Consider the following 27,986-nt stretch of genomic DNA (forward strand, 5'->3'; position numbering starts at 1 on the left):
TATAATTATGCCATTAAGAAAGCAAAACGCTCTTACTTTTCGGTGCAATTAAAAGCTGCAGGTAACGACAGCAAAGTGCTGAACCAACTTCTGAACTCTTTTCTTGCCACCACTACGCTGGAGTCTAACCATGACTAACTTCCTTCGGCAGATCTACTCGCTACATATTTCAACGAGAAAATACAAAATCTAAGATCAACACTATCCAGTACCTCCGCGGCTGTTGACAATTTCCTAAGCAGTTTGGTTAGACACACTGATTATTGTCCAGCCGATCGCACATGGACTGCCTTTAGTAACGTTCCTGTGGAAAACATATCCAAAGCGCTACTTAAGTTCTCTAACAAGTATTGTGGATTGGATGCTTGCCCTAGCCACCTTTTAAAAGCGGCACCAAAATGCTTCATCGCCGATCTGACTACCTATCTAAATTACATGCTGGAAGAGGGCATCTTTCCCCCTGAGCATGGCAATATACTTCTTACACCCATTCCGAAGAATCTAAAGATCAAAGCAGACGTGATTTCAAACTATCGACCTGTGGCATCTATTCCATTGATTATCAAAGTAATGGAAAGCATGGTGAATACTCAGTTAAATGAATTCCTGGAAAACTTTGACATTCTACATTACTCTCAATCCGGATTCCGTGCCCAATATAGCACCAAAACCGTCCTGGTTACCGCCTTGTCAAATTTCAAAAGAGAGATTTCTGTGGGTAAAAAAATATTGCTGCTGCAGTTCGATATGTCTAGCGCGTTCGATATGGTGGATCACAATATTTTGCTACATCTACTAGATCTACCTTAGGCATCGGCGGGAGCGTGCTACATTGGTTTAAGGGTTTCCGGTCGTCTAGAACTTACCAGGTCAAAGCCACGCCGGCCTTCTCCGCTCCTTGGAAAGCCTCATGTGGGGTGCCCCAAGGCTCGCCTCTGTCACCAGCACTATTCAATATCACGATATTTCCCCTTGCAACCGCATTAGCTAACCTAGGCTTAAACCCATTTGTCTATGCAGACGACATAACCATCTACATCCCCTTCGATTCCGCCTTAGCTGAAATCTCAGACTTGATAGAAGCGAGTTTTTCAATCATGGATCTTTGGGCTAAGGTGTTTCAGTTTAAGTTAAACAAAGACAAAACTCAGTGTCTTGTCCTCTCGTCCATCCATACCAGATTCTTTCCAAGCACCCTTGTTCTCAAAGACCAGACACTACCTATCTCAAAGACCCTGAGACTTTTTGGTGTTGAGCTGGACCCTCATCTGCAACTAGACCTGCATGTGCGCGCGGTCACCAAAAGGATGTTCTATGCAATGTGGAGGCTGCGGCGTATTAGATTCTGTCTCACTAGAGAGCTTTTCCGCACTCTTATTCATTGGCTAGTTGTCTCACCTAGATTATTGTAGCGGGATGTATGCGGGCTGTCAAGAGCACTTACTGAAAAAGTTCCAGACTGCCCAGAACACTGCAGCAAGACTCATCTTGGGAAAATCGCGTATGGTACATGCGAAACCGCTGCATCTCAATCTACACTGGCTACCAGTAAAAGAACGAATCGCCTTCAAGATCTGCATGCTAACACATAAAATACTTTACAGATTAGCTCCGGAATACATGATTCCTTTAATTGATCTTCCACCAAGAAATGCTGTAAACACAGCTCTCACTCCAACTACACTACCCATCTTGTAGGGGTGTCAAATACAAGCTTCTCTTTGCCTCGTCTTTTCACTACACCAGCCCGAAGAATTGGAATGCTTTACCCTTGTTCTTAAAATCGCAAGCTGATCACCATCTCTTCAAGAAGTTGCTGAAAACATTCCTTTTCGAAAGAACTTACTCCACCAGCAGCTCTGCTGTCTAGTCATTGTTATTGTGGTTAGGGTTTCCTCAGTTTTCTTCTGTACCATCCATGTATTGTATGTTTTATAATTCATTTAAACCAAGTTGTGCCTGCATTTGTGGGGAAATGTGGGGTACAGATGAACCTTAAATAAATAAATAATACAAAAGGATAGGTTATATTATCAATTGTAACATCATTGAAAATAGTCAGATGATAAGGATTTGTTATTAATAAAAATTTAGTCTCCTCAGTATTAAGTTCCAATTTAAAATTAGAAGCCCAAGATTCAGTTAATGTGATATCTAATCTGATTTTATTAATGATATGATAAAGAGTTTTTGGAAATGGGATATAGTGATGTCATCAGCATAAATAAAAGCAGAAAGACCATTGCTCTCAAGTAGATACCAAGAGGAATCATCATGATATTAAATAAGATGGGAGACAAGGGAGAACCCTGTTGTACTCCACAACTAGAAAGCCAGGATGAAGAGACAGTGCCTAATTGTTTAACTTGGTATGATCTAGATTTCAGAAATCCTGAGAAACAATCATGGACAGCACCATAAATACCAAATGGTCAAGAATATTTAAGAGAATATTGTGGTCGACATACCAAATTGGAGTATTATAATTTCATTACCAATACTGAGGTCTCATCTGAAGCTGGCTGAGTGGTAAGAACAGTTTTGGTGCGATAGGAAAGTCTTAATCTAGATTGTGATTTATGCAGAATGGAATGCAGTTGGAGATATTCCATTAGTTGCTGCGAGACAAGTCTTTCCATGACCTTAACAAATAATGGGATTGTGGCTACAGGTCTGTAATTGGAAACAATGCTTTGGCTTGTTTGAGAATTTTTAGGGACAGGAGTCAGGGTAATATTGCCACTTCTTAGAGGAAACAGACCCAGGGATAACATTAAAGTAAGATAGGAGTGTATGTAATCAAAACACAGTGTGGGTGCTGACCTAAGCAGATAGTTGGGACAAGCACATATTGCGATTTGGCATATTTGCATAACAACTGTCTAACTTGATCCACTGAAAACAAAATGAAATGCAGACCAAATTCTGTCAGCTTGCAAGCAAGAGGATGACTGATCATTTAGATTCAGGAAATGCTCAATTGAAGAGAGGAAGCTATATAGTTCCAGTCTGATTTTAATTATTTTCTGTTCAAAATAGTTTGCCAATTGATCAGCTGAAGGCAGGGATTCATTAATTTTAGAAACAGATTGAGTGTTAAATAAGTTGTTATCAAAGAATATAATTTCCTAGGGTTGACTTTTATTTCACCTATAAACTTTGAGTAATAAGCAGTTTTAGCCTTAATAATTAAGTGCTTATATTCTTTTAAGAGTTTTTTTCCAAAGAATGCGTTGATCCATGGTTCTAGTTTTAGCCCACACTTTCTTCCCAGCTGCAGTTACGCTTCATTTCTAAAAGAGAGTCATTAAACCAGGGGGATAATTTCTTATTGGGTCTAGTTTTTAGTGGAGCCAACTCATCTAGTACTTTTAACGTGTCATTTTTGTATGAAGTCTATGGAAGGAGCTGAGATGAGCAAGTTAGTAATTTGATCTTTAGACCAGAAGCTTATTGGATCCATTTTACCTCCAGTATTAAAGGTATTACGTTTATTGGCTATACTGGGACAACGTATAGCTTCTTCCCAATTAAGTTTGAATATTAGCCTACTATGATCTGACCATGGAGTAGGAGACCACTGTGGTTTTGATATTAGAAAGTCTAATATTACAAATTTATTTGCTAATATATCCAATTGATGACCTTAGGTATGAGAGGACAAACCATTAAAAAGTGAGAATCGCCAAATACCAAGAAAATCAACACAATTTTTTATATTCTGATTATTAGTATTTTCTAGATGTAAGTTAATGTCTCCAACCAATACAATATTATCGTTATTGACACAAGCATTAGCAATGAAATCTTTTAATTCCTCTTCTACTTTGACTTCCTGGAGGACAGCAAATTAAAAGTAAGCAGATGGATTTATTTGTTACATTTGTACCCCACATTTTCCCACCTATTTGCAGGCTCAATGTGGCTTACATAGTACAATACAGGCGTTCGCCAGTCGATTGATAACAAATACAGGTTATATTGTGGTCAAATTGAGGTAGGTGTGTATCAGGCACCATGAGGATGGGAGGGATGAAGATTGTATATTGTCCAGTACGATCATTGGTTGTGTTGTGTTGCTGGGTGTGGGGATTTATGTTGGATCGGTGGGGTAGGCCTTTTTGAAGAGGGTGGTTTTTAGTGATTTCTTGAAGTTTAGATGGTCATGAATTATTTTCACAGCTTTAGGGAGTCCATTCCATAGTTGTGCGCTTAGGTAGGAGAAGCTGGATGCATAAATTGTTTTGTATTTCAGTCCTTTGCAATCTGGGTAATGTAGGTTTAGGTATGATCGCCACCTAACACTTGAAACCCACGCAAACAACACAACCAAAAAGATGTTCTACTGCATGTGGAAACTGAAAAGAATAAGACCATTCTTCCCAAGATCCGTCTTCCGAAGCCTAGTGCAATCACTCGTACTAAGCCACCTGGATTACTGCAACTCACTGTACGCAGGTTGTAAAGAGCAATTACTGAGGAAACTTCAAACAGCCCAGAACACAGCAGCCAGACTCATCTTCGGGAAACCAAAATACGAAAATGCGAAACCCTTATGAGAGAAGCTCCACAAAATCATTCACGGTGAAGCTCCAGCCTACATGTCTGACTTAATAGTCCTACCACCCAGAAACGCTAAAAGATCATCCCGAACTTTCCTCAACCTCCACTTCCCTAACTGCAAAGGCATAAAATACAAAGTGCTGCACGCGTCAACCTTTTCTTATATGAGCACACAATTCTGGAACAAACTACCACGAAACCTGAAAACGGTCTACAAACTAACCGACTTCCGCAAATTACTAAAGACCCATCTTTTTGAAAAAATATATCGAAAAGATCAAAAAACATGAAGTCCACACACGCTGTTAGCAATGCATCAATACATTTTTTTCTGTACGCTTATCCCCCGAAAATTCAACACATTTAAACCCAACTTACAGGTAACAACAGAAAATAGTACACCCGAACGATCTCTTGCTATTGCTCTGTTGCCCTATCAGTATCCGTTGCTCTTCTATTGTTTAGTTGTTCTTTTCCATTGTCTTATTATCCTCAATGATATTTGGACCTTGTTTTAAATTAACTCCTCACAATGTAACCATAATTATGTTGTAACAGATTGTACTTCCATTACTACAATGAATTGTAAGCCACAATGAGCCCGCAAATAGGTGGGAAAATGTGGGATACAAATGCAATAAAATAAATAAATGATCCAAATCTGTTTCTGGTAGGTAGATCTATGAGGTCTATCTGTATCCTGGGACTACGCCATAGATAATTTTGTGGACCAAGGTGCAAATTTTGAAGATGATCCATTCTTTGATTGGGAGCCAGTGCAGCTTTCTCGAATGGGTTTAGCGCTTTCAAAGCGTGTTTTACCAAATATCAGCCTGGCAGCTGTGTTTTGGGCGGTCTGGAGTTATTTTGCGAGCTGTTCTTTTTTACATACCGCGTAGATTCCGTTGCAGTAGTCTGTATGGCTTAGGACCATTGATTGCATTAGGTTTTGAAAAATTTCCCTTGGGAAGAAAAGTTTTATTCGTTTGAGTTTCCACATTGAGTAAAACATTTTCTTTATTACGGAGTTTACTTGGCTCTCAAGGGTAAAGTTACGGTCGATTATGACGCCAAGTAATTTTAGGCTGTCTGAGGTAGGGAGGGTATATTCTGGGGTATTTATGGATGTGGGTTTGTACTTGTTATGTTGAGATGAGAGGATGAGGCAGTGTGTTTTTTCAGTGTTCAGTTTCAATTGGAATAAGTTTGCCCAGGAGTCCATGATGTTCAGGCCGTCATTGATTTCATTGGTTATTTCCGTTAAGTCATGACTGAAGGGAATATAGATTGTGAAGTCATCTACAAACGGGTTGAGACCTCGGTTGGATAGGGACTTTGGGATCATCATCATGTTGAAGAGTATTGGTGATAATGGTGATCCTTGAGGTACTCTACAGGTGACTTTGATTTTACTCGGTAATTTCTAGTGGTTAGAAAACCCTTTATCCAGTTAAGTACATTTCCATCAATCCCGAAGTGGTCAAGGAGTCTTAGTAGTATATTGTGGTTGACCATGTCGAATGTGCTCGACATGTCGAATTGGAGGACACGTATACTTTTACCAGTGGCTATTTCTTGCTTGAATTTAGACAGGAGAGTGACTAGGACAGTTTCAGTATTATGGTGGGGGCGAAATCCTGACTGTGAGTCGTGTAATATTGAGAACTTGTCCATGTATTCTGTAAGCTGTTTGGTCACCAAGCTCTTCATCAGTTTGACTACTAGTGGGATAGACGCAACTGGGTGGTAATTGGTTAGGTCGTTAGTGTTTTTCTTGGCTTCTTTAGGTATTGGGGTGAGTAGGATGTTACCACATTCCTCGGGGAAGAGACCTTGTTGTAGCATGAAGTTTAGGTGGGATGTGAGGTCTGCCATGAAGCAGTCGGGGGCGGATTTGAGTAGATGACAGACATATATCCAGTTTGCAGTGGGTGTTGGCAAACCTATGAGTTGCTTTTTTAACTGATTCAGCAGTGAGGAGAGTAAATGTTGTCCAGATACGGTCAGCTGGACATCCACCAGGGATTAGGTCCAGGTCGTTGAAGAAGTTTTCGATGTTAGTGTTGTGCTGAGGAAGTGTGCTGCGTAGTTTTATTATTTTTTTATTGAAAGTAATTAGCGAGTTTGTCTGCGGATGGGATGTCTGTGTTGGTCGTGGTGATAAGAGTGGTGTCTAGTAGCTTATTTACGAGTTGGAATAGTTTCTTCAGATCTTTGTAATCCGGTCCTATTTTAGTTTTGTAATAGGACCTTTTGATTTGTCTTATAGCATATTTGTATTTTCTATGTGTTTGTTTCCATGCATTGAGTGTGTGTTCATTTTTTGTCTTTCTCCATGCTCGTTCAAGTTTCCTGGATTGTGTTTTGAGTTTTTTTAATTCGTCACTGAACCATGGTATCGAGTTTTGTCTTCTTGATATTCTTGTCTTTAGTGGTGCTATTTCGTTTAGTACGCTTCTGCATCTATCCTCCCACTGATTGAGGTAGTGTATGCAGTCCGTTCGTGTTTTCCATTCGTTGTCATATATCAGTTGCCAGAATAGTTGTGAATCTATTTGCCCTCTTGTGGTGTAAGTTGTGTGTGCTGGTTTAGTCCCTTTTTCCGCCAGTTTTGGAATAGGTTCAATTTATAGTGGTAGGTCCAAGGTGTTTCTGCCCATTTGATGTCTGTGTGTGTCCCTTGATGTGGGTAGCTTGCATGTGAGGCCATTTGAGATCCCATGACTGTAGGAATTCTTTGCATTCATGTGCATTGGTGGAGTTGGGGTCTTCTAGGTGAAGGTTTATGTCACCTATTATTAATATATTGGAGTTGTTTACACAAGTGTTTGAAATTAGATCAGTGAAAACAGGTTGGCTTTCGTTCCAGTTGCCGGGCGGTCTGTAAAACAGGACGCAGTTCAGATGATCGGTGAGGGATTTGTTAAGGATTCTGAATGATGCAATTTCTAGTTGGGGCGTTATGGATTCGGCCATGGTTTCTGTGGTGAATTGGGTTCGATAGATTATAGCTATACCTCCTCCTCTCTTTTCCGTTCTGGTCCAGTGAGTGATTTTGTAACCTGGAGGGCATAGTTCAATAATTATGGATCCATGTTTCGTTGATGAAGATAAGATTGAGATTTTCTGAGCTGATCCAGTCTGATATTGTCGTTGTTTTGTTAACTACGGACCTAGCATTAATGTAGCCCACTTGGATATTTTGGTATGGGGTTGCTAGGTTTGATATGTGGATTTTTGTTAGTTGCCGTTCCTTGGGTGGTGTGTGTTTGTTGTGATCTTTCCTTCCGTTTTGTTGGTGTTGTCCGTATTTATATAGTCTTCCTTTGATTTGATGGGTGTCAGTTTGGTGAAGTGTGAAGTGTTTGATCAGCTTTTGGTGATTTTGTAGGATGGGTATGATATTATATTCTGTAAGTGGGATGGATAGTGTTAGGTGGATCAGTGAAAGGGAGTAGACTGTTAGGAGCGTTTTGATTGTATTCATTTTGGCGTCAATTTGGGGATCGGTAGGTGATAGGTAGGTTGTTCTCAGTCAGCTGCTTGGGGGTGGTGTCCTGGGCGCGGAGCTCTGTTGCTCTGGACACTGTTCTGATGGTTGGGGCAGAGAGGTTCCGTTAGCAAGGGGGCAGTGCTGCCGGTTGGGGTAGAGTTGCAAGCTGACTGTCTAGCAGGTGGTGGTCATTTGGGCTGGGATCTTCACAGATCAGCCTCCTGTGGTTAGTATTTCGGTGGGTATATTTGGTAGGTGGCTCAGCTGGGTCCCACTCGGGGCGAGCTGCTTTCGCAGCGATGGTCAGCTCATGCGGTGTGGTGCCATGTGGGCCTGTCTCAACATCGTATGTCCCTCACGATTCGACCGGTGGGTGCTCCCTCTGTGCTCCGGGACGATGTAAAAGTCAGATCTGCCGGATCCCCCGGATCTAAGTGCGACCGTGAGATTGGACCACGTCTTTGTTTTGGCGGCCACTGCTGCTTACACTACACTGCAGCGATCACCACCCACAACCCAGCGCTGCAATTCTCTATTCTCCTCTTGCTTTGGCGAGTCTTCAAGAGGTTAAACCAAGGCGGTGTAAAAGACTGGAGTGGAAGTGAGCCTATCTAGTCCACTGTAGGTAAGGAAGATATTTGATTAGTCTCTGTTTCCACTCCCCCGCGCAGCCATCATTGGCATTCACTCAAAGCACAGCAAGCAAACCTGTAAGCTGCTGCATCCACATTGTCGTTCTTTATTTTCGGTCCGTCTGTAGCAAGTGCTGTCTAACACTGTTTTTGTTGAATAGGTAGAGCCTTTTGCTCTGTGCTCCTTGTCTCCTGCAACGCACCGTCCCGCTCTCCCCAGTGGGTGCTCATTGTTCTCTTCCTCACCCTGCTGCCCTTGGTGGGTGTTTGGCTGGCCAGCGCTCCCCTCGGTGTGCAGCGGAGGTCGGGGCGCCACTGTCCAGCCGGCGATTTCGGGGGTAGGGACTGGTGCCGAGGACCGGCAGGGCTACGTTGTGCTGCCAAGTCAGAGAGGAGGCTGCGGTCACACCTCGGCGGTTCTCGGCGAGAGATGCATGCGGACAGACTCGGCTTGATAGCGTTCTCGGTCCTTCACTCTGCCTTGATCTCTGTAGTCTCCCATGAGTCGTGTGGCTCGTTTCCCACTGGCTACCATCCAGGGTCACCGGCGCTAGCTGCTCCCGTGACCTTTAGGTAGCGGCCATCTTACATGGAAGTTAGATAAGGAATAGTGTTTTACCGAACAAGCAACAATATCCAATCGAGGAGACTGGAACTATGAAATTATTTTTATCTCAAAAAATGACTTATAAATGATAGCTAGGCCATCCCCTCTTTTCTTTAAGCTTTGATGGTGGAGAATGGAATATCCAAGCAGACAGATATCAATGATTTTAGGCGAACGTGGTGAAGGCGGTTAGCTTGGCAGAGTTTAAAAAGGGGTTAGACGGTTTCCTAAAGGACAAGTCCATAAACCACTACTAAATGGACTTGGGAAAAATCCACAATTCCAGAAATAACATGTATAGAATGTTTGTACGTTTGGGAAGCTTGCCAGGTGCCCTTGGCCTGGATTGGCCGCTGTTGTGGACAGGATGCTGGGCTCGATGGACCCTTGGTCTTTTCCCAGTGTGGCATTACTTATGTACTTATGTACTAAATGCAACTACATTTCTGAAATAAGGACTTTGCCTAGCTCAGATTTACTTATCCAGTCTCTAATGATTTCCATTTTATTAACAACAGAACGTGCATTAATATAACCTACAGGTATTGGTAGATAGGAGATGTTTGATAGAGGAATTTGGATTTAAATTTTATTATGATTCAACTCTGAATCTTTTCTGTTAAAGCGATTTGTGGAGAATGTAGAGTTTGTGCCCTGATAGACACCTTGAATAAATGCAAAGGTAGATAGATTGTGATGGAATCTGTTAGTTACCCAGCTTGAATAGGGTCTGATAGTATAAATGATACGAATATTTAGAAAATATTCGTATCATTCAAACAAGACCTAAGGGAAATCTCTAATGAAATCAACCAAAGCCTACACATCATGAATTCCTGGGCAGATGCATTCCAGCTGAAACTAAATGCAGAAAAAACCCAATGCCTAATACTCACCTCGCAATACAATAAGAATAAATTTACCACCATCAACACACCCAAACTAAGTCTACCAGTTTCAGATAACCTAAAAATTCTTGGTGTTACCATTGACCGACACCTAACGCTTGAGAATCATGCGAAAAACATAACTAAAAAGATGTTCCATTCAATGTGGAAACTAAAAAGAGCAAATACTCAAAAAACTCCAGACAGCTCAAATCACGGCAGCCAGACTAATATTTGGCAAATCAAAATACGAAAGTGCAAAACCCCTACGAGAAAAACTACACAGGCTCCCACTCAAAGAACGCATCACGTTTAAACTCTGTACTTTAGTCCATAAAATCATCCATGGTGATGCCCCAGCCTACATGTCAGACCTAATAGAACTTCCACCCAGGAACACAAAAAAAATCTTCTCGCACTTTCCTCAATCTTCATCCATCAAATTGCAAAGGCCTGAAATACAAATCAATGCACGCATCTACCTTTTCCTATATAAGCACGCAGCATTGGAACGCGTTGCCACGCAACTTGAGAACTGTCTACGAACTGACAAATTTCCGCAAACTATTGAAAACCTATCTCTTCGACAAGATATACAACAAAGATCAACACATGTAACTGTATAATCTTTGACTTATCCAGAAATGTTTCTTACTATCTTTTGCTTTAATACTATCATTTAACCCAAAACTCTGTTAATAATAATTGTATGTTCCCTTCTATTTCCCATATCAACTCTGTTAATAATAATTGTATGTTCCCTTCTATTTCCCATATCCACGATGAATTGTAAGCCACATTGAGCCCGCAAAAAAGTTGGGATAATGTGGGATACAAATGCAATAAATAAAAACTTCTTCAGTCTAGCCTTTAAAGAAATAAGAGCTCTTCTCAAATAAACATGGCATCAATTTTTACCTCATCCCACCTCCCACTACTCCTGTCTATCCCAGCTAATCTTAGCCCTTTACCTTTTTCAGCCGTATTTCAATTATCTAGCTTAAATCACTAAAGGGTCTGTTTACAAAGCAGCGCTAGCGGCTGTCCATGCGCTAGTGCCAACATGGCCCATTCAAAGTGCAGCTCAGTAAACCAGAGCGCAAGTAATTACATCTGTTTCTAACTTACGTTTTACTGGTCTAACATTATAAGATGTATTTTACTTTCTGTTAATATATTTTGAACATGTTCATGCTTTTGTAATTGTTATATAAGCCACATTGAACTTGAGTTCTACTCAGGCTAATGTGGGATACAAATGTCATAATAAAAATAAAATCAGTAAATTTGAGAGACTGAGATCATACTCACCTTGGCTTCAGAGTAAGGTTCATTCCTGCAATTTTTTAAATGTTCAAAACCCATATTTTTCTTTACTGTGAAAAATATGTTTTTTTGAACATTTAAAAATGGACAATGAAAGTATGGAATATTGAAAGAGAGGTTTTTCTGCCTGATGGGGAAATTGCTCAGCTTTGTGTCCTGTGTCTAAAGTAGGGACAAGTGGTCTGAGTTTCTGAATTCTTTTCATCTGTTTTGATATTAATTTAGTTGGATCAGTGATTTGGTATTTGGAGTTTATATACACTTTAGGAACTGACTATACAAAATTAATCCATTTGAAGAAACTGTCCCAGAAAAAACAGAACTGAAATTATTTTAAGTAAATTCTTTTCTTTGTAGGAGCCATTAGTCCAGTAACATTTTTGGAACACTACTACCTCCTCCAATAGCCATGGGTATGATATAGGTAGCTCCGCACACTTCACACTGATTAATAATCCTGGCAAAGTGAAACCCTGGAAGTAATTCATTCTCATGCTGAACTGCGCCGAGATGTAAGCGTAAAGATTAAGCACTTCCCAAAAGGCTAAAGTTACCTCCTTACCTGGTTTCTATTCTGTGCAGGGGTTCCAATGGGGAATCCCAAACGAAGAACCATGCAGGGAGCTTTGGAGATGATACGAACAACATAGAACGAAGACGGAGAGATATCAGAGGAACTGTAAAGAAGCAGAGGCATTATCTCAATGGTAGTAACTCTAATGGAATTCACAGTTAATACAATAATTAATGGCAGAAGACCAAAATGGCTCCAGTCTGCCCAACTCAGAACTGCTCATTTTGGGTAGATGTGCATTTAAATTCTCACATACAAACTAACAGCAATTCACCCTCACCCGTGTCTTTTATCTGACTTCTCACCCCCTTTCCAGCCACTGCCCTCTCTATTCATCAAAAGCAAGCACAAAATCCCTTAGACTGCTGGTTTCAACCACCTCCATTGCTGGGCCATTTATTTATTTATTTGTAGCATTTGTATCGCACATTTTCCCACCAATTTGCAGGCTCAATGTGGCTTACATTTGCCGTAATGGTGGATGCCATTTCGGGTAGTAGAATTGCAAAGGTTATTGCGTATGGTGCATACATACATGATAACATACATGGAACATAACTTATATGGAATAGATCAAGCTGCTTTTGAAAACCGACAACTTTATGTATATGTATTTGTCAGAAAGGCAGCACAAACTCAGATCAGCTGAGATTCTTCCTTGTGTTGATCTTTACAGAGCCTGGGAGCTTGTTGAAGCCAGAGCTGCAGCAGAGCTCTCCTTGAAGGGACACACAGTGTTACCTGTACATCAGTTTGACATAGGAATATCCTTCCACCAGCACAAAGCTGCTCCAGTCTCTAAGGAGAGAGGTGAGGGCAGAGTGTGAGATGCGACACTGAATGGTGCTGTACCGTCCATTATTTCCTGGAGTGTGCAAGTGTTTTGGGACCGGCCTGAGGGTTGAAACAAGTAGTTATCAGCAACCAGCAGGGCAGGAGTTTTTCAGCATTTCTGGAATACACATTCACAGTAGCACACAGACAGAACCATGACATGTCATTCATTTCCTAAGATATTCACAGAGGTCTGATCACAAAACCAAGCAGTTTCACGAGGAGCCATCTTCTCACATACAGCTATCATCAAACAGACGACCCATGTACAGAGGAATCAGCCTAAACTGCTACCCTTATATTGAGGGAAGGATCTTGTAATTTACCAATATGCTGAAAAGTCAGAGGGATACACTGAAATTCCTTAAACTGCAGAGCAGATCAGCTCTGTTCAGTGTGTTATGAGGAGTCACCAAGAAGGGTTTGTGCATTACTAAATATGTTCTTACTGCTCAACACTTCTTCTCATCAATGTTATCCACTTGGTTCCCTCCTATACCTCCCCATCACTAGACTGTCAACCATCTTCCACTTGTGGCTTTCTCCCTTCCATTTCACTAGCAGGACAGCCACCATTTCCCACCTCTGGAAATGTCTCCTTCCACTCCATTCAACCCAACCTCTTGCTTCACTGTAGATAAGCCCAACACAATCACCTACTGCCTTGAGTCTTTCCCTTCTACACATTATGCCACATCTGGTTAGTGTTCCAACCCACATCTGACCCTCCCTCACCCTCTAGCCCCATTCAGACTAGGCACATACGTGTCATGTTCCAGGAGAAGGACAATGCGATGCATGTGCAGCCACCTCTGCCAGAAGTTGGCGTCCATCGACAGGACTGGTTTCCAATAGGAGGCAAATTGGGAATGAGTGGAATCTGAAGCACTGTGCTGCAGAGACAAAACCTGAGAAGAAAAAGCAGGATTTCATAACACCAAGTGTAGCAGATGATCACTTCTATTCACTACCACTGGAGACCAGTATCTCTGCCCTTCTTTTCTCCTGCCACCCCCCCTCCCTGACCTCTTTCCATCTCCCTCTCTGCCCACCCTGACCTGTGCAGATCTGATCTCTCTCTTCCTCTCTCCCTCACGGATGTGTCTTCATATTGGAGCTAGCCTTCGGAAGTTTTCTGATGACATATCGGACTGTACAACTTCTATCACTGGGATCCACAAGGCTTTATGGAAACTTGAAAGACCTAGGGGTTTGGAGCTTATCAAACACAGATGGGAACAGGATGTAGGGGTGAATTTGGATTCCTGGGACTTACTTTCTTCTATCAAAAGTATACCAGGGCTAACTAGTAATGCAAGCTATAGAGAATGCTTCATTCGAGTCCTTCTTAGAGTGTATTAAACTCAGGTTCAACTGTTTAGGGCAGGTGGACTACCATCGTCTCTTTGTCCTAAATGTCAGGTGATGGATAATACTTTTTATCATTCCTTTTGGGACTGCTTGGTGGTTAAGCGTTTTTGGAAACAGATTACTGATTACATGGCTCTGCTTTTGTGATGCAGGATTTAGGATACTCCAGCTGTTATTGATGGATTACCCTGGTTCTTTTCGAGGTCCCTCTAAGGATTGTACCTTATTGTTTTGCAAAATGTGCCTGTTTGGGAGAAAGTGTATTTTGAGGTACTGCACTTTATCTCATCCGCCTGCTTTTTGACATTGGCGTAATCAATTGCGTCAGTTGCTTGCTTGGGAAGCTTGGGAGGCAAGGGGTTCTTATAAACAAATATCCTGTTTCTTGAATCTCTGGTATCCTTACTTGATCTCTTTGTCTATTCAAGGTAAGAGTCTTTTCTTGAATGTATTATGATTGATATTTATAAATGGGCATGTTTCTCATGTCCCCTGGTTTGGTTCTTTCAAGAATAGTCTAGCTGGGGGTGGGAAGAGTTTTTTTTTTTTTTGTCTTTTTCAGCTACCCTGGAGGGTTATAAGAGTCCATATCCTCTAGAACTACGGGGGGGGGGGGGGATGATTTTGTGTCAATGGTGGTGGTGGGGAAGGGTTTGGGGAAACTAGGGAGGTGTTCTTTTTGTGTTCATTACCCCATGACTGCTGCTATTGGCTATTCAGTTCTTTTTTTTGGATTGTAGTCTTATTTCTGATTTTTCAATAAAAATGTTTGAACATAAACCATGATGATTACTGTTGACCATTCTTAATGCATGGAATATATTTTATCTGGTCTTCCAAAATTATCTTTTAAATAATATCCATATCCCATGCAAACTCTAGACCCTGGCAATTGCTCCTTTTAGTATTTTTCTAATTTCCTCATTTAAACACAGGAGTCTTTTTACTAAGCAGTGCTAGAAAGTGGTCAGTACTGCGATTAGCATGTGGTTTCTTGTGTGGCTGAAAAATGGCTGTATTTGCTTTTATAAAATGGCCACATGCTAATTTCCTCATTAGCATATGGCCATTACTGCCACCTATTTAGGAGGTGGTAAGGGTTCCTGCACTACTCACGTAGCGCACAGTAATGTGCCCATGCTACCCGATTACCACAGAGCACGCCTACTCAGGGGCAGCCCAAGACAATCCGCTGCCTGAGACGAGGAATGAGCTGCCACCCCAGCTCCTCCTCTGCCACCCCCCACCAAGATCTAACACCTCCCCTCTTCCATCTTTCCCCAACCCCCTTCCTCGAACTTACCTTTTTTTTGTTTGTTAAGGTGGTGGCGACAGCGGCAGTAGCAATTCCCAGAGGCTGCCCTGCTGCCGGTCCCAGTCCCTTCTCTCTACAGTGGACCATCTACTACTACTCTCTGAAGTAACTTCCTGTTTCCTCAAAGGCAGGCAATAGTAGAGAGAAGGGGCCAGGACCGGCAGCAGGGCAGCCTATGGGAATCGCCTTTTTAAAAAAAAGGTACGTTTGAGGTAGGGGGTTGGGGAAGGAACGGAATGGGGAAGATGCCGCCTCAGAAGGGTGCCGCTTGAAGCCTCTGCCTCAGATGGCCTGTCACTGCGCCTACTCCCCGCCCCCCCCAGACTAGAATATAACTTCTATTTTCTACCGCAGGGATTGGCATGCACTGATCACAGCAATACCACAGGACACCTCAGTGTGCCCCGTGGAGGTGCTGTTTTGGCGTGCGGTAACCCTACCGTCCTTTACTAAAAGGACCCCATAGTCTCCCTTTTTAAAATTAAGTGTTACAGCTGTTAGCTATTTTAACATCTTGTTTTTAGTATGGCCAATTTGTTGTCTAGCTGCCTTACCACCATTACTTCTTGTACCAGATCCTGTTTACCAGTATGGACTAGATCTAAAGTTGTTTTCTTTTGATCATTTTCTGGACCAGCTGCTCCTTGAGCAGCCATTTCTAGAAACGTTATTTATTTATTACATTTGTATCCCACATTTTCTGTCTCCTTCCACTGATAAATGGAAATAACCCATTCATCTGGATAGGTTTAGTATGATAAAAAAAAGAATAAATTTAAAGCTCTATTCACCCAGAACAAGTGAACTGAAGCCTGCCGTTTCTATGCAGAAACCATGCTGGGAACAGAACAGGAAAGCCTCCCCAACTGATTTCAGCCACAAAAGCAGTTTAACTGCTGTTTTCCCCTAGATTTTCCCTGACTTTAATTTTTTTTTCAAGTTCTGTGAGGAAAGAGAAGGGGAGGAAGCAGCAGAAGGGGGTCAGTGAGAGGGTAGAGATCTCACACCACCAGGAGTAACCCAAAAATAGGCACCGACTCAGCCTACAGCCCCAAGCTCAATTGAATCGGGACAACCAAAAAGAGAGCTAAGCAGCAGCAAATCAGAAGCTTGTGAGAAAATGTCCATCCACCTGCTGGAGATAGAAAATACTGACTGGCCAAGGAACATACCGTCCTATATCACAGAGTTCAGTTCAGTGCTGTCTATCTCCACCTGCTGGTAGATGGTAATAACCCACAAGTCTGGATTCATCTGCTGCTGCTAAGGAATGAAGCTTACCGGAGCAGTGGATCCTGGAGGGATATAAAAGAGTGGCACTCCATTCTTAGTGCTCTCTGGGATGGTGAAGTGCTCAGGTACAGTGTCAAATGATTGCAGGTGAACAAGCATCTGGTCTGTCTGATTAATGCTACAATAAAGCCAAAGAAGTCTAGTTTAATAGCAGAGCAATGATTATAGTCAGACCCTCCCAAAGCCCAAACAGAGAAACCCATAAGGAATCCAGTCAAAACCACAAACTTTAGCTTAGTTTATCTAAAAATCCTTTCAAAATAAACTTCAGTCTGTTCCAAAGCCACAATTACAAAACCACTTCAGAAGAAAAAAAATAAATTGTTTAACATTACAGAAGACAGCAACAGTGTACACAGTACTATTACCATCAAACAGTGCCTTATTCAGATGGACACACTGTACTGCACACAGTTACCCAGAGGCTAATGCTTTAACAGGACACCTAGGAAGGACAAAGAGAGGAACCAGCCAGGAGAAGATGTGAAATCACAAGAGACACGACATGGCTGTCTTTCAGCAGTCTGTGTCAGCAAATTCTAATAAGTGAAATTTATTCTTTAAATGCTTCCCAGCAAGAAGTGTTATCCCACAAAAACAGAGGTCTTCTCTGATTGGCGGAATGACAGCCTTCATGCACCCCAGTTTACCTGTGCATGTACTTCATTAAAAGTACAAGCCATGTGTTGGCAGTGCATAACACTGCCTGTCTATGACTCCAGTAATCTTAAAGAACTTATTTTTATGCATAAGCAGGAAGTACATAAAAGGCTTATAAAGTTACCCAAATACTCAGTCAGTCTGAAAGATAACCAGAAGGATTTTCTGACATGAGCTGCCTTCCACTGTCCTACAAAGTCCCCTGTCATGTAACACCCAAACGGTACCCCTAGCACCCACCTGGGGTTAACCCTGTGGCTACCTGGAGGGTCCTACCCAGCACTGCCAAGGCCCGCCTACACCTACACTGACATAACCTCCACCTGCCTACTGGGTCCAGCTTGCCTCTGGGCAGTCTCCCACTTGCAAGTTATTTCCCCAATGGTTTCTCGGGACAATGGGAGCCGCAATCCTGGGGCCTTACATTTCCTAGAAAACACTCACAGACCCAGAACACAAACTGCCAGGATTCTTAGTAAGTCCAGGACAAAAGAGCTAACAAACTAATAGGGTTATTATCATAAAAAGTAGAACAGTGAATAGTAAAAGTGGTAAACAGCAAGCAGAAACAGGTAAAATAACTAAGACTCAGTATTAAAGCTAACTAAACACTTTTTACTACCTAAGTAGTGTACCTGGGGAGGTAAAGGAAAAAAAACTGCTCACAGGAATTGAACAGGGCTTCTGCACAGAGGTCTACTCCCTCCACACTCCCAACTGAGACTGAGGAGTTCTAGCACATTCTGGGCCAGGTCCTTGGCTTCAGGACCAATCAGGGCATGAAGCATTAGCACTGAGCATGTTTGAGCAATGGCACTACGGGTTACTTTTCCCTTTTGGGCAATGTAGCTAAAAGGAAAACAAACCTCTGCTACAGCTATAGTGCAGAGGACAGACACCACCTGCTAGTCAAACAGGAAAAAAAAACCATGAAAGGGAAAGAGTGTCATAAGGCCACAAAACCTACCCAAAATGAAAACTAATCCCAAGTATAGCGAATGCTACATACCTGTAGAAGGTATTCTCCGAGGACAGCAGGCTGATTGTTCTCACTGATGGGTGACGTCCACGGCAGCCCCCTCCAATCGGAAACTTCACTAGCAAAGGCCTTTGCTTGCGCACCGCGCATGCGCGGCCGTCTTCCCGCCCGAACCGGCTCCTGTTCGTCAGTCCCGTATGTAGCAAGACAAAGAGAAGGGAAGACACAACTCCAAAGGGGAGGCGGGCGGGTTTGTGAGAACAATCAGCCTGCTGTCCTCGGAGAATACCTTCTACAGGTATGTAGCATTCGCTTTCTCCGAGGACAAGCAGGCTGCTTGTTCTCACTGATGGGGTATCCCTAGCCCCCAGGCTCACTCAAAACAACAAACATGGTCAATTGGGTCTCGCAACGGCGAGGACATAACTGAGATTGACCTAACAACTTATCCAACTAACTGAGAGTGTAGCCTGGAACAGAATAAAAATTGGGCCTAGGGGGGTGGAGTTGGATTCTAAACCCTGTTGAATAAAAGCATTAAAAAAATGGAAGTGGAAGGCTCCATGATTAGAACAAGCTGTGTTAACACTAAAACCTCCTGAGGCATGAGAAAGAATGTGACGGACATTAAACATCAGCCAAAGGCACGGCTCCAGAAAGTCTGTGGGAAAGAAGGGGGAGCAATAAAGGGAAAACAGATGCAGCATGTTCTGCACATGATTAACAGCTTGTGGTATTCAGAGACTTGCACAGGGATGTTGTATGAGAATTAGTCAGATGCCAAAGAAAAATGCTATATAAGACCAACGGGAAATCTGTGTATTAAGCATTCTGATTTCTGTGCCTGTACATTGCTTGTTGGTCCAGATATGCTTCCTGTATAGCCGATTGATGCTATACAGTAAATTAAAAACATTTTATATTAAATGTAAAATTCGTCTAGCCTTTTCTTCAACCCCGAACAGATTCTGAAGCACTGACTGCCCGAACCGACTGTCGCGTCGGGTATCCTGCTGCAGGCAGTAATGAGATGTGAATGTGTGGACAGATGACCACGTCACAGCTTTGCAAATCTCTTCAATAGTGGCTGACTTCAAGTGGGCCACTGACGCTGCCATGGCTCTAACATTATGAGCCGTGACATGACCCTCAAGAGCCAGCCCAGCCTGGGCGTAAGTGAAGGAAATGCAATCTGCTAGCCAATTAGAAATGGTGCGTTTCCCCACAGCCACTCCCCTCCTGTTGGGATCAAAAGAAACAAACAATTGGGCGGACTGTCTGTTGGGCTGTGTCCGCTCCAGATAGAAGGCCAATGCTCTTTTGCAGTCCAATGTGTGCAGCTGACGTTCAGCAGGGCAGGAATGAGGACGGGAAAAGAATGTTGGCAAGATAATTGACTGGTTCAGATGGAACTCCGACACTACCTTCGGCAAGAACTTAGGGTGAGTGTGGAGGACTACTCTTATGATTAAATTTGGTGTAAGGGGCCTGGGCTACCAGGGCCTGAAGCTCACTGACTCTACGAGCTGAAGTAACTGCCACCAAAAAAATGACCTTCCAGGTCAAGTACTTCAGATGGCAGGAGTTCAGTGGCTCAAAAGGAGGTTTCATCAGCTGGGTGAGGATGACATTGAGATCCCATGACACTGTAGGAGGTTTGACGGGGAGCTTTGACAAAAGCAAACCTCTAATGAAGCGAACAACTAAAGGCTGTCCTGAGATCGGCTTACCTTCCACACTGTAATGGTATGCACTGATTGCGCTAAGGTGAACCCTTACAGACTTGGTCTTGAGACCAGACTCAGACACGTGCAGAAGGTATTCAAGCAGGGTCTGTGTAGGACAGGAGCGAGGATCTAAGGCCTTGCTGTCACACCAGACGGCATATCTCCTCCATAGAAAGAAATAACTCCTCTTGGTGGAATCTTTCCTGGAAGCAAGCAAGACACAGGAGACACCCTCCGACAGACCCAAAGAGGCAAAGTCTACGCTCTCAACATCCAGGCCGTGAGAGCCAGAGACTGGAGGTTGGGATGCAGAAGCGCCCCTTCGTCCTGTGTGATGAGGATCGGAAAACACTCCAATCTCCACGGTTCTTCGGAGGACAACTCCAGAAGAAGAGGGAACCAGATCTGACGCGGCCAAAAGGGAGCAATCAGAATCATGGTGCCTCGGTCTTGCTTGAGTTTCAACAAAGTCTTCCCCACCAGAGGTATGGGAAGATAAGCATACAGCAGGCCTTCCCCCCAATCCAGGAGGAAGGCATCCGATGCCAGTCGGCCGTAGGCCTGAAGTCTGGAACAGAACTGAGGGACCTTGTGGTTGGCTCGAGATGCAAAGAGATCTACCAAGGGGGTGCCCCACACTTGGAAGATCCGGCACACTACTCTGGAGTTGAGCGACCACTCGTGAGGTTGCATAATCCTGCTCAACCTGTCGGCCAGACTGTTGTTTACGCCTGCCAGATATGTGGCCTGGAGCATCATGCCGTAACGGCGAGCCCACAGCCACATGCTGATGGCTTCCTGACACAGGGGGCGAGATCCGGTGCCCCCCTGCTTGTTGATGTAATACATGGCAACCTGGTTGTCTGTTTGAATTTGGATAATTTGGTGGGACAGCCGATCTCTGAAAGCCTTCAGAGCGTTCCAGACCGCTCGTAACTCCAGGAGATTGATCTGTAGATCGCGTTCCTGGAGGGACCAGCTTCCCTGGGTGTGAAGCCCATCGACATGAGCTCCCCACCCCAGGAGAGACGCATCCGTAGTCAGCACTTTTTGCGGCTGAGGAATTTGGAAAGGGCGTCCCAGAGTCAAATTGGACCAAATCGTCCACCACTGCAGGGAATTGAGAAAACTCGTGGACAGGTGGATCATGTCCTCTAGATCCCCAGCAGCCTGAAACCACTGGGAAGCTAGGGTCCATTGAGCCGATCGCATGTGAAGACGGGCCATGGGAGTTACATGGACTGTGGAGGCCATGTGGCCAAGCAATCTCAACATCTGCTGAGCTGTGACCTGCTGGGACGCTCGTACCCTGGAGACGAGAGACAGCAAATTGTTGGCTCTTGTCTCCGGAAGATAGGCACGAGCCGTCCGAGAATCCAGCAGAGCTCCTATGAATTTGAGTCTCTGTACCGGGAGAAGATGGGACTTTGGGTAATTTATCACAAACCCCAGTAACTCCAGGAGTCGAATAGTCACCTGCATGGACTGTAGAGCTCCTGCCTCAGATGTGTTCTTCACCAGCCAATCGTCGAGATAAGGGAATACGTGCACCCCCAGCCTGCGAAGCGCTGCTGCTACTACAGCCAGGCACTTCGTGAACACTGTGGGCGCAGAGGCGAGCCCAAAGGGTAGCACACAGTACTGGAAGTGACGTGAGCCCAGACGAAATCGCAGATATTGCCTGTGAGCTGGCAATATCGGGATGTGTGTGTAGGCGTCCTTCAAGTCCAGAGAGCATAGCCAATCGTTTTCCTGAATCATGGGAAGAAGGGTGCCCAGGGAAAGCATCCTGAACTTTTCCTTGACCAGATATTTGTTCAGGGCCCTTAGGTCTAGGATGGGACGCATCCCCCCTGTTTTCTTTTCCACAAGGAAGTACCTGGAATAGAATCCCAGCCCTTCTTGCCCGGATGGCACGGGCTCGACCGCATTGGCGCTGAGAAGGGCAGAGAGTTCCTCTGCAAGTACCTGCTTGTGCTGGAAGCTGTAGGACTGAGCTCCCGGTGGGCAATTTGGAGGCATGGAGGCCAAATTGAGGGTGTACCCTTGCCGGACTATTTGAAGAACCCAACGGTCGGAGGTTATAAGAGGCCACCTTTGGTGAAAAACTTTCAACCTCCCTCCGACCGGCAGGTCGCCCGGCACGGGCACGTTGATGTCGGCTATGCTCTGCTGGAGCCAGTCAAAAGCTCGCCCCCTGCTTTTGCTGGGGAGCCGTGGGGCCTTGCTGAGGCGCACGCTGCTGACGAGAGCGAGCGCGCTGGGGCTTAGCCTGGGCCACAGGCTGTCGTGAGGGAGGGTTGTACCTACGCTTACCAGAAGAGTAGGGAACAGCCCTCCTTCCCCCATAAAAACATCTACCTGAGGAGGTAGATGCTGAAGGCTGCCGGCGGGAGAATTTGTCGAAAGCGGTATCCCGCTGGTGGAGCTGTTCTACCACCTGTTCGACCTTTTCTCCAAAAATGTTGTCCGCTCGGCAAGGAGAGTCCGCAATCCGCTGCTGGATCCTATTCTCCAGGTCGGAGGCACGCAGCCATGAGAGTCTGCGTATCACCACACCTTGAGCAGCAGCCCTGGACGCAACATCAAAGGTATCATATACCCCTCTGGCCAGGAATTTTCTGCTTGCCTTCAGCTGCCTGACCACCTCCTGAAACGGCTTGGCTTGCTCAGGGGGGAGCTTGTCCACCAAGCCCGCTAACTGCCGCACATTGTTCCGCATATGGATGCTCGTGTAGAGCTGGTAGGACTGAATCTTGGCCACGAGCATAGAGGAATGATAGGCCTTCCTCCCAAAGGAGTCTAAGGTTCTAGAGTCTTTGCCCGGGAGCACCGAAGCATGCTTTCTAGAACTCTTAGCCTTCTTTAGGGCCAGATCCACCACACCAGAGTCGTGAGGCAACTGAGTGCGCATCAGCTCTGGATCCCAATGGATCCGATACTGGGATTCGATCTTCTTGGGAATGTGGGGATTAGTTAGAGGCTTGGTCCAGATCGCCAGCAATGTCTTTTTTAGGACATGATGCATGGGTACTGTGGACGCTTCCTTAGGTGGAGAAGGATAGTCCAAGAGCTCAAACATTTCAGCCCTGGGCTCATCCTCCACAACCACCGGGAAGGGGATGGCCGTAGACATCTCCCGGACAAAGGCCGCGAAAGACAGACTCTCGGGAGGAGAAAGCTGCCTTTCAGGGGAGGGAGTGGGATCAGAAGGAAGGCCATCAGACTCCTCGTCAGAGAAATATCTGATGTCCTCCTCCTCCTCCCACGAGGCCTCACCAACGGTATCAGACACAAGTTCACGAACCTGCGTCTGAAGCCGTGCCCGACTCGACTCCGTGGAAACACGGCCACGGTAGGAGTGTCGAGAGGTGGACTCCCTCGGCAGCACCGGCGAAGCTCCCTCCGCCGACGTCGTCCGGGAGTCTGCCTGGCAGGCGGCCGTAGTCGGCACCGCAAGCGGTACCGTCATCAGAGACCTCACCCCGGGCAAGGGGCCAGCCGTCGCCTCACTCGACAATACTGGCGGCGCAAGCACCCCCGGTACCGGAGGAGAAGGGCGCAACAGCTCTCCCAGAATCTCTGGAAGAACGGCCCGGAGACTCTCGTGCAGAGCGGCTGTGGAGAAAGACTGTGAAGCCGATGCAGGCGTTGAGGTCAGAGTCTGTTCCGGGCATGGAGGCGGTTCCGGGCTGTCCAAGGGGGAGCGCATCGACACCTCCTGAACAGAGGATGAGCGGTCCTCCCGGTGCCGATGCCTACTGGGTGTCGACTGCCTCGGCAACCCAGAGCTCTCGGTACCGAGACGGGAAGGAGACCGGTGACGATGCTTCTTTGACTTTTTCAAGCGAAGCATGTCACCGGAGCTTCTCGGTACCGACGAGGAGGACGTAGAATCCAACCGTCGCTTCCTCGGGGCCGAGGCCGAAGAAGGTTAATCTCGGGGGGGGGGAGGGGGCTGTACCGCAGGAGCCCTCAGGGCAGGGGGAGACCCACCCGAAGGCTCACCGCCACCAGCAGGGGAATGGACAGCCCTCACCTGCACTCCAGACAAAGCACCACCGTCCGACGACATCAGCAATAATGGAGGCCCCCGATACCACCGACGTCGATGCAGCCTTTCGATGTCTCGGTACCGACAATGAAGGAGGTAGAGGCCTCGATGCAGTCGATGCAGAGGTCGAAGACTTCGATGCTGTCGACGTCGATGCACTCGATGCGTCCCGTGCTGTAGTCGTCGAAGAGCCCAAGAACAACGCGTTCCAATGGGCCAATCTCGCTACCTGAGTCCTCTTTTTCAAAAGAGCACAATGACTGCAGGCCTGCGGGCGGTGCCCAGCCCCCAGACACTGAAGACACGAAGCGTGCCTATCAGTGAGCGAGGTTACCCGGGCGCACTGGGTGCACTTCTTGAAGCCGCTGGAAGACTTTGATGACATGGGCGGAAAAATCATGCCAGCGAAATCAAAATTTGCGATGATGACAAAAGGCACCAAAAAGAAGGGAGAAAAAACCCATACCGAGGCCAAATAGGCCGGTCCTGAAGCGAAAGGAAACTTACGCGCGGAAAAAGCTGGAAACACGGGAAAGGGGCAAAGACCGTAAAGGTCTCTTTTTTTTTTTTTGCGAAAATCGCAAAGACGCGCGAGGTCAACTTGAGGGGCACGAAACGGCGGCAAAACACGACCGTCCCGAGCGCGGACAAAAGAAGACTGACGAACACGAGCCGGTTCGGGCGGGAAGACGGCCGCGCATGCACGGTGCGCATCGGCGCGCGAGTGCTAGCAAAGGCCTTTGCTAGTGAAGTTTCCGATTGGAGGGGGCTGCCGTGGACGTCACCCATCAGTGAGAACAAGCAGCCTGCTTGTCCTCGGAGAATCCTTATTTACACTAGATTAAACTCATCAAATCAAACCCCTTAACCCTAAGCACAAGTTAAAAATTAAAAAAGTCTAAATTATTGTCAACCAAGATAAAACACATTAACTGTAAACTCAATAAAACTCAACCTAGAAGCCAAAAGAACACGTAGTCTAGAACCAACTGAACACAGGAGAGAAGAGAAGGGGGTGTTGTGACTGGAAGGTATCCTGATCTACCTCTGTAGAGTATTCCAGAAGCGACGGATGACACTGGTACGGTACAGACTGGTGATTGGCTTCCTCATTGTGCAGCTGATGTCATGGAGAATGTCATAACTCCCCTCCATTGTCACCTCAACCGAGGTGCTGCGCTTAGATGGGTCTAAAGGCCATGCTGCCACTGCCAAGTATTCAATGCGCATGTTATGTTTCCATAGAAGGACCAGCTTCACCTCCAGCAGAGACTCCCCTGTACAAGGAAAGAAAAGAGCCTGGGCTCATTTCATCATTCACACACAGACCTTGTTACCTGCATCATTCCCATTATTATTATTATTTGTTACATTTGTATCCCACATTTTCCCACCTTTTGCAGGCTCAATGTGGCTTACATATAACCGTTAACGGCGTTGCCGATTACGGTCTGAACAAATACATGGTATGAATGAATACAAAGAGATATTGTGGTAGAATGAGGTACATGTATGGTAGATACAGTTGGGGGAGCTTAGAGAGGAAAAGGGGGCAGAAGAGTCAGGTAATGTTCGTTACGGTCTTTGGTTGCATTGTGTTGCAAGTGAACAGTCATTTTTATGTTGGATCGGTGGGGTGTGCTCTTCTGAACAGGTCTGTCTTTAGTGCTTTCCGAAAATTTAGGTGGGCGAGCGTAGTTTTTACTGCTTTTGGCAGCATTCCTAGTTGTGCGCTTAGGTAGGAAAAGCTGGTTGCATAGGTGGATTTGTATTTGAGTCCTTTGCTGCTTGGGTAATGGAGGTTTAGGTATGATCATGCAGATTTTGTAATGTTTCTGGTTGGCAGGTCAATGAGGTCTGTCATGTATCCCAGTGCTGCGCCGTAAATAATTTTATGGACAGTCGTGCAGATTTTGAAAGTGATACGTTCTTTGATTGGTAGCCAGTGCAATTTTTCTCGGAGTGGTTTGGTGCTGTCAAACCGTGTTTTCCCAAATATAAGCCTGGCTGCTCTGTTTTGGGCGGTCTGACGTTTCTTTATGATTTGATCCTTCCCGCATAGATTCCATTACAATAATCTTCGTGGCTTAGTACTATGGACTGTACCAGGTTATGAAATATTTCTCTCAGGAAGAATGGTTTTATGCGTTTGAGTTTCCACATTGAGAGAAACATTTTCTTTATGGTGGATTTTGCTTGGATCTCTAGTGATAGGTTATGGCCGATTGTTACTCCGAGAATTTTCAGCCTGTCAGACAGGGAAGGTGTATCCTGGGGTGTTAATGTTTGGGGGTTTGTAAGTATTGTATTGGGATGAGATGATGAGACAGTGTGTTTTTTCTGAATTGAGTTTTAGTTGGAATGCATTTGCCCATGAGTTCATGATGTTTAAGCATAGCTTGATTTCATCGGTGATTTCCGCCAGATCATGTTTGTATGGGATGTACTACTACTACTACTTAGCATTTCTATAGCGCTACTAGGGTTACGCAGCGCTGTACAAGTTAAAACATGGGGAAGGACAGTCCCTGCTCAAGAGAGCTTACAATCTAAAGGTAACAAACTATGTAGTCAGTGTAGTCAGTGTATCATGAATGGGGAAGGTGGTTAGGCGCCAAAAGCAAGGGAGAAGAGATGGGTTTTGAGTAAGGACTTAAAGATGGGCAGGGAGGGCGGTGTAGCCTAGTGGTTAGTGCAACGGACTTTGGTCCTGGGGAACTGGGATCGATTCCCGCTCCTTGAGACTCTGGGTAAAGTCACTTAACCCTCCGTTGCCCCGCTTTGGAGAAAAGCGTCCCATTCCCCCTGTATGGGATGTATAATGTAACGTCATCAGCGTAGATAAATGGGTTGAGGCCTTGGATGGATAGGGTCTTGGCTAGTGGAGTCATCATGAGGTTGAAAAGGATCGGTGATAGTGGTGATCCTTGCAGTACTCCGCAGCCTGGTTTCCACAGTGACGATATGTTTGTTTTTGATTTCACTTGATATGTTCTTGTGGTTAGAAAACCCTTAATCCAATTGAGAGTGCCACCACTGATTCTGAAATATTCTAGGAGTCTTAGCAATATGTTATGGTTAACCATGTCGAATGCACTTGACATGTCAAATTGGAGGAGGAAAATGCTCTTGCCTATTGCTATTTCCTGCTTGAATTTGGTTAGGAGAGTGAGTAGTACTGTTTCAGTGCTGTGTAGGGATCGAAATCCTGATTGTGACTCATGTAGTATAGTGAATTTGTTTATGTAGTCATTGAGTTGTTTGGTCACCAGTCCTTCCATTAGTTTGACTACTAATGGGATAGATGCTACTGGGCGGTAGTTGGTGATGTCGTTTGTTTTTTTTCTTGGTGTCTTATGGTATTGGAGTGAGCACGATGTTGCCTTTTTCTTGAGGATAGATACCCTGTTGAAGCATGAAGTTTAAGTGGGATGTGAGATCTATTATGAAGCGGTGGGGGTAGATTGTATTAGGTGACTGGTGCAGGGGTCCAGAGTATTTTTTAATCGCCTGGGTAACTGTGTCGACGCTGAATAGAGCAAAATTTGACCATATTCGGCCAGCAGGGTATTTATTCATCAGGGGTCTAGAACATTAATGAAGTTTTCTATGTCCATGTTGTTCTGAGGTAGGGTTTTGTGTAGGTTTACGATTTTTTCGTTGAAATATTT

The 27,986-nt window shown here is 44.9% G+C and overlaps 1 protein-coding gene across 6 annotated transcripts in view; it reads right to left on the minus strand.

Annotated features, from left to right (window-relative positions):
- Positions 1-27,986, minus strand: part of SZT2 (SZT2 subunit of KICSTOR complex) — a 484,798-nt gene that overhangs the window by 381,754 nt on the left and 75,058 nt on the right. For all 6 annotated transcript variants that reach the window (XM_030207429.1, XM_030207428.1, XM_030207430.1 and 3 more), the window contains exons 9-13: positions 25,361-25,592; positions 16,884-17,013; positions 13,682-13,824; positions 12,824-12,976; positions 12,071-12,185 (exon numbers count right to left, since the gene is read on the minus strand). In XM_030207429.1, the coding sequence (XP_030063289.1) occupies positions 12,071-12,185; positions 12,824-12,976; positions 13,682-13,824; positions 16,884-17,013; positions 25,361-25,592 (773 nt within the window). The remainder of the gene's footprint in view (positions 1-12,070; positions 12,186-12,823; positions 12,977-13,681; positions 13,825-16,883; positions 17,014-25,360; positions 25,593-27,986) is intronic.

The sequence above is a fragment of the Microcaecilia unicolor genome, chromosome 6, assembly GCF_901765095.1.
Source record: "Microcaecilia unicolor chromosome 6, aMicUni1.1, whole genome shotgun sequence".
Lineage (NCBI taxonomy): Eukaryota > Metazoa > Chordata > Amphibia > Gymnophiona > Siphonopidae > Microcaecilia > Microcaecilia unicolor.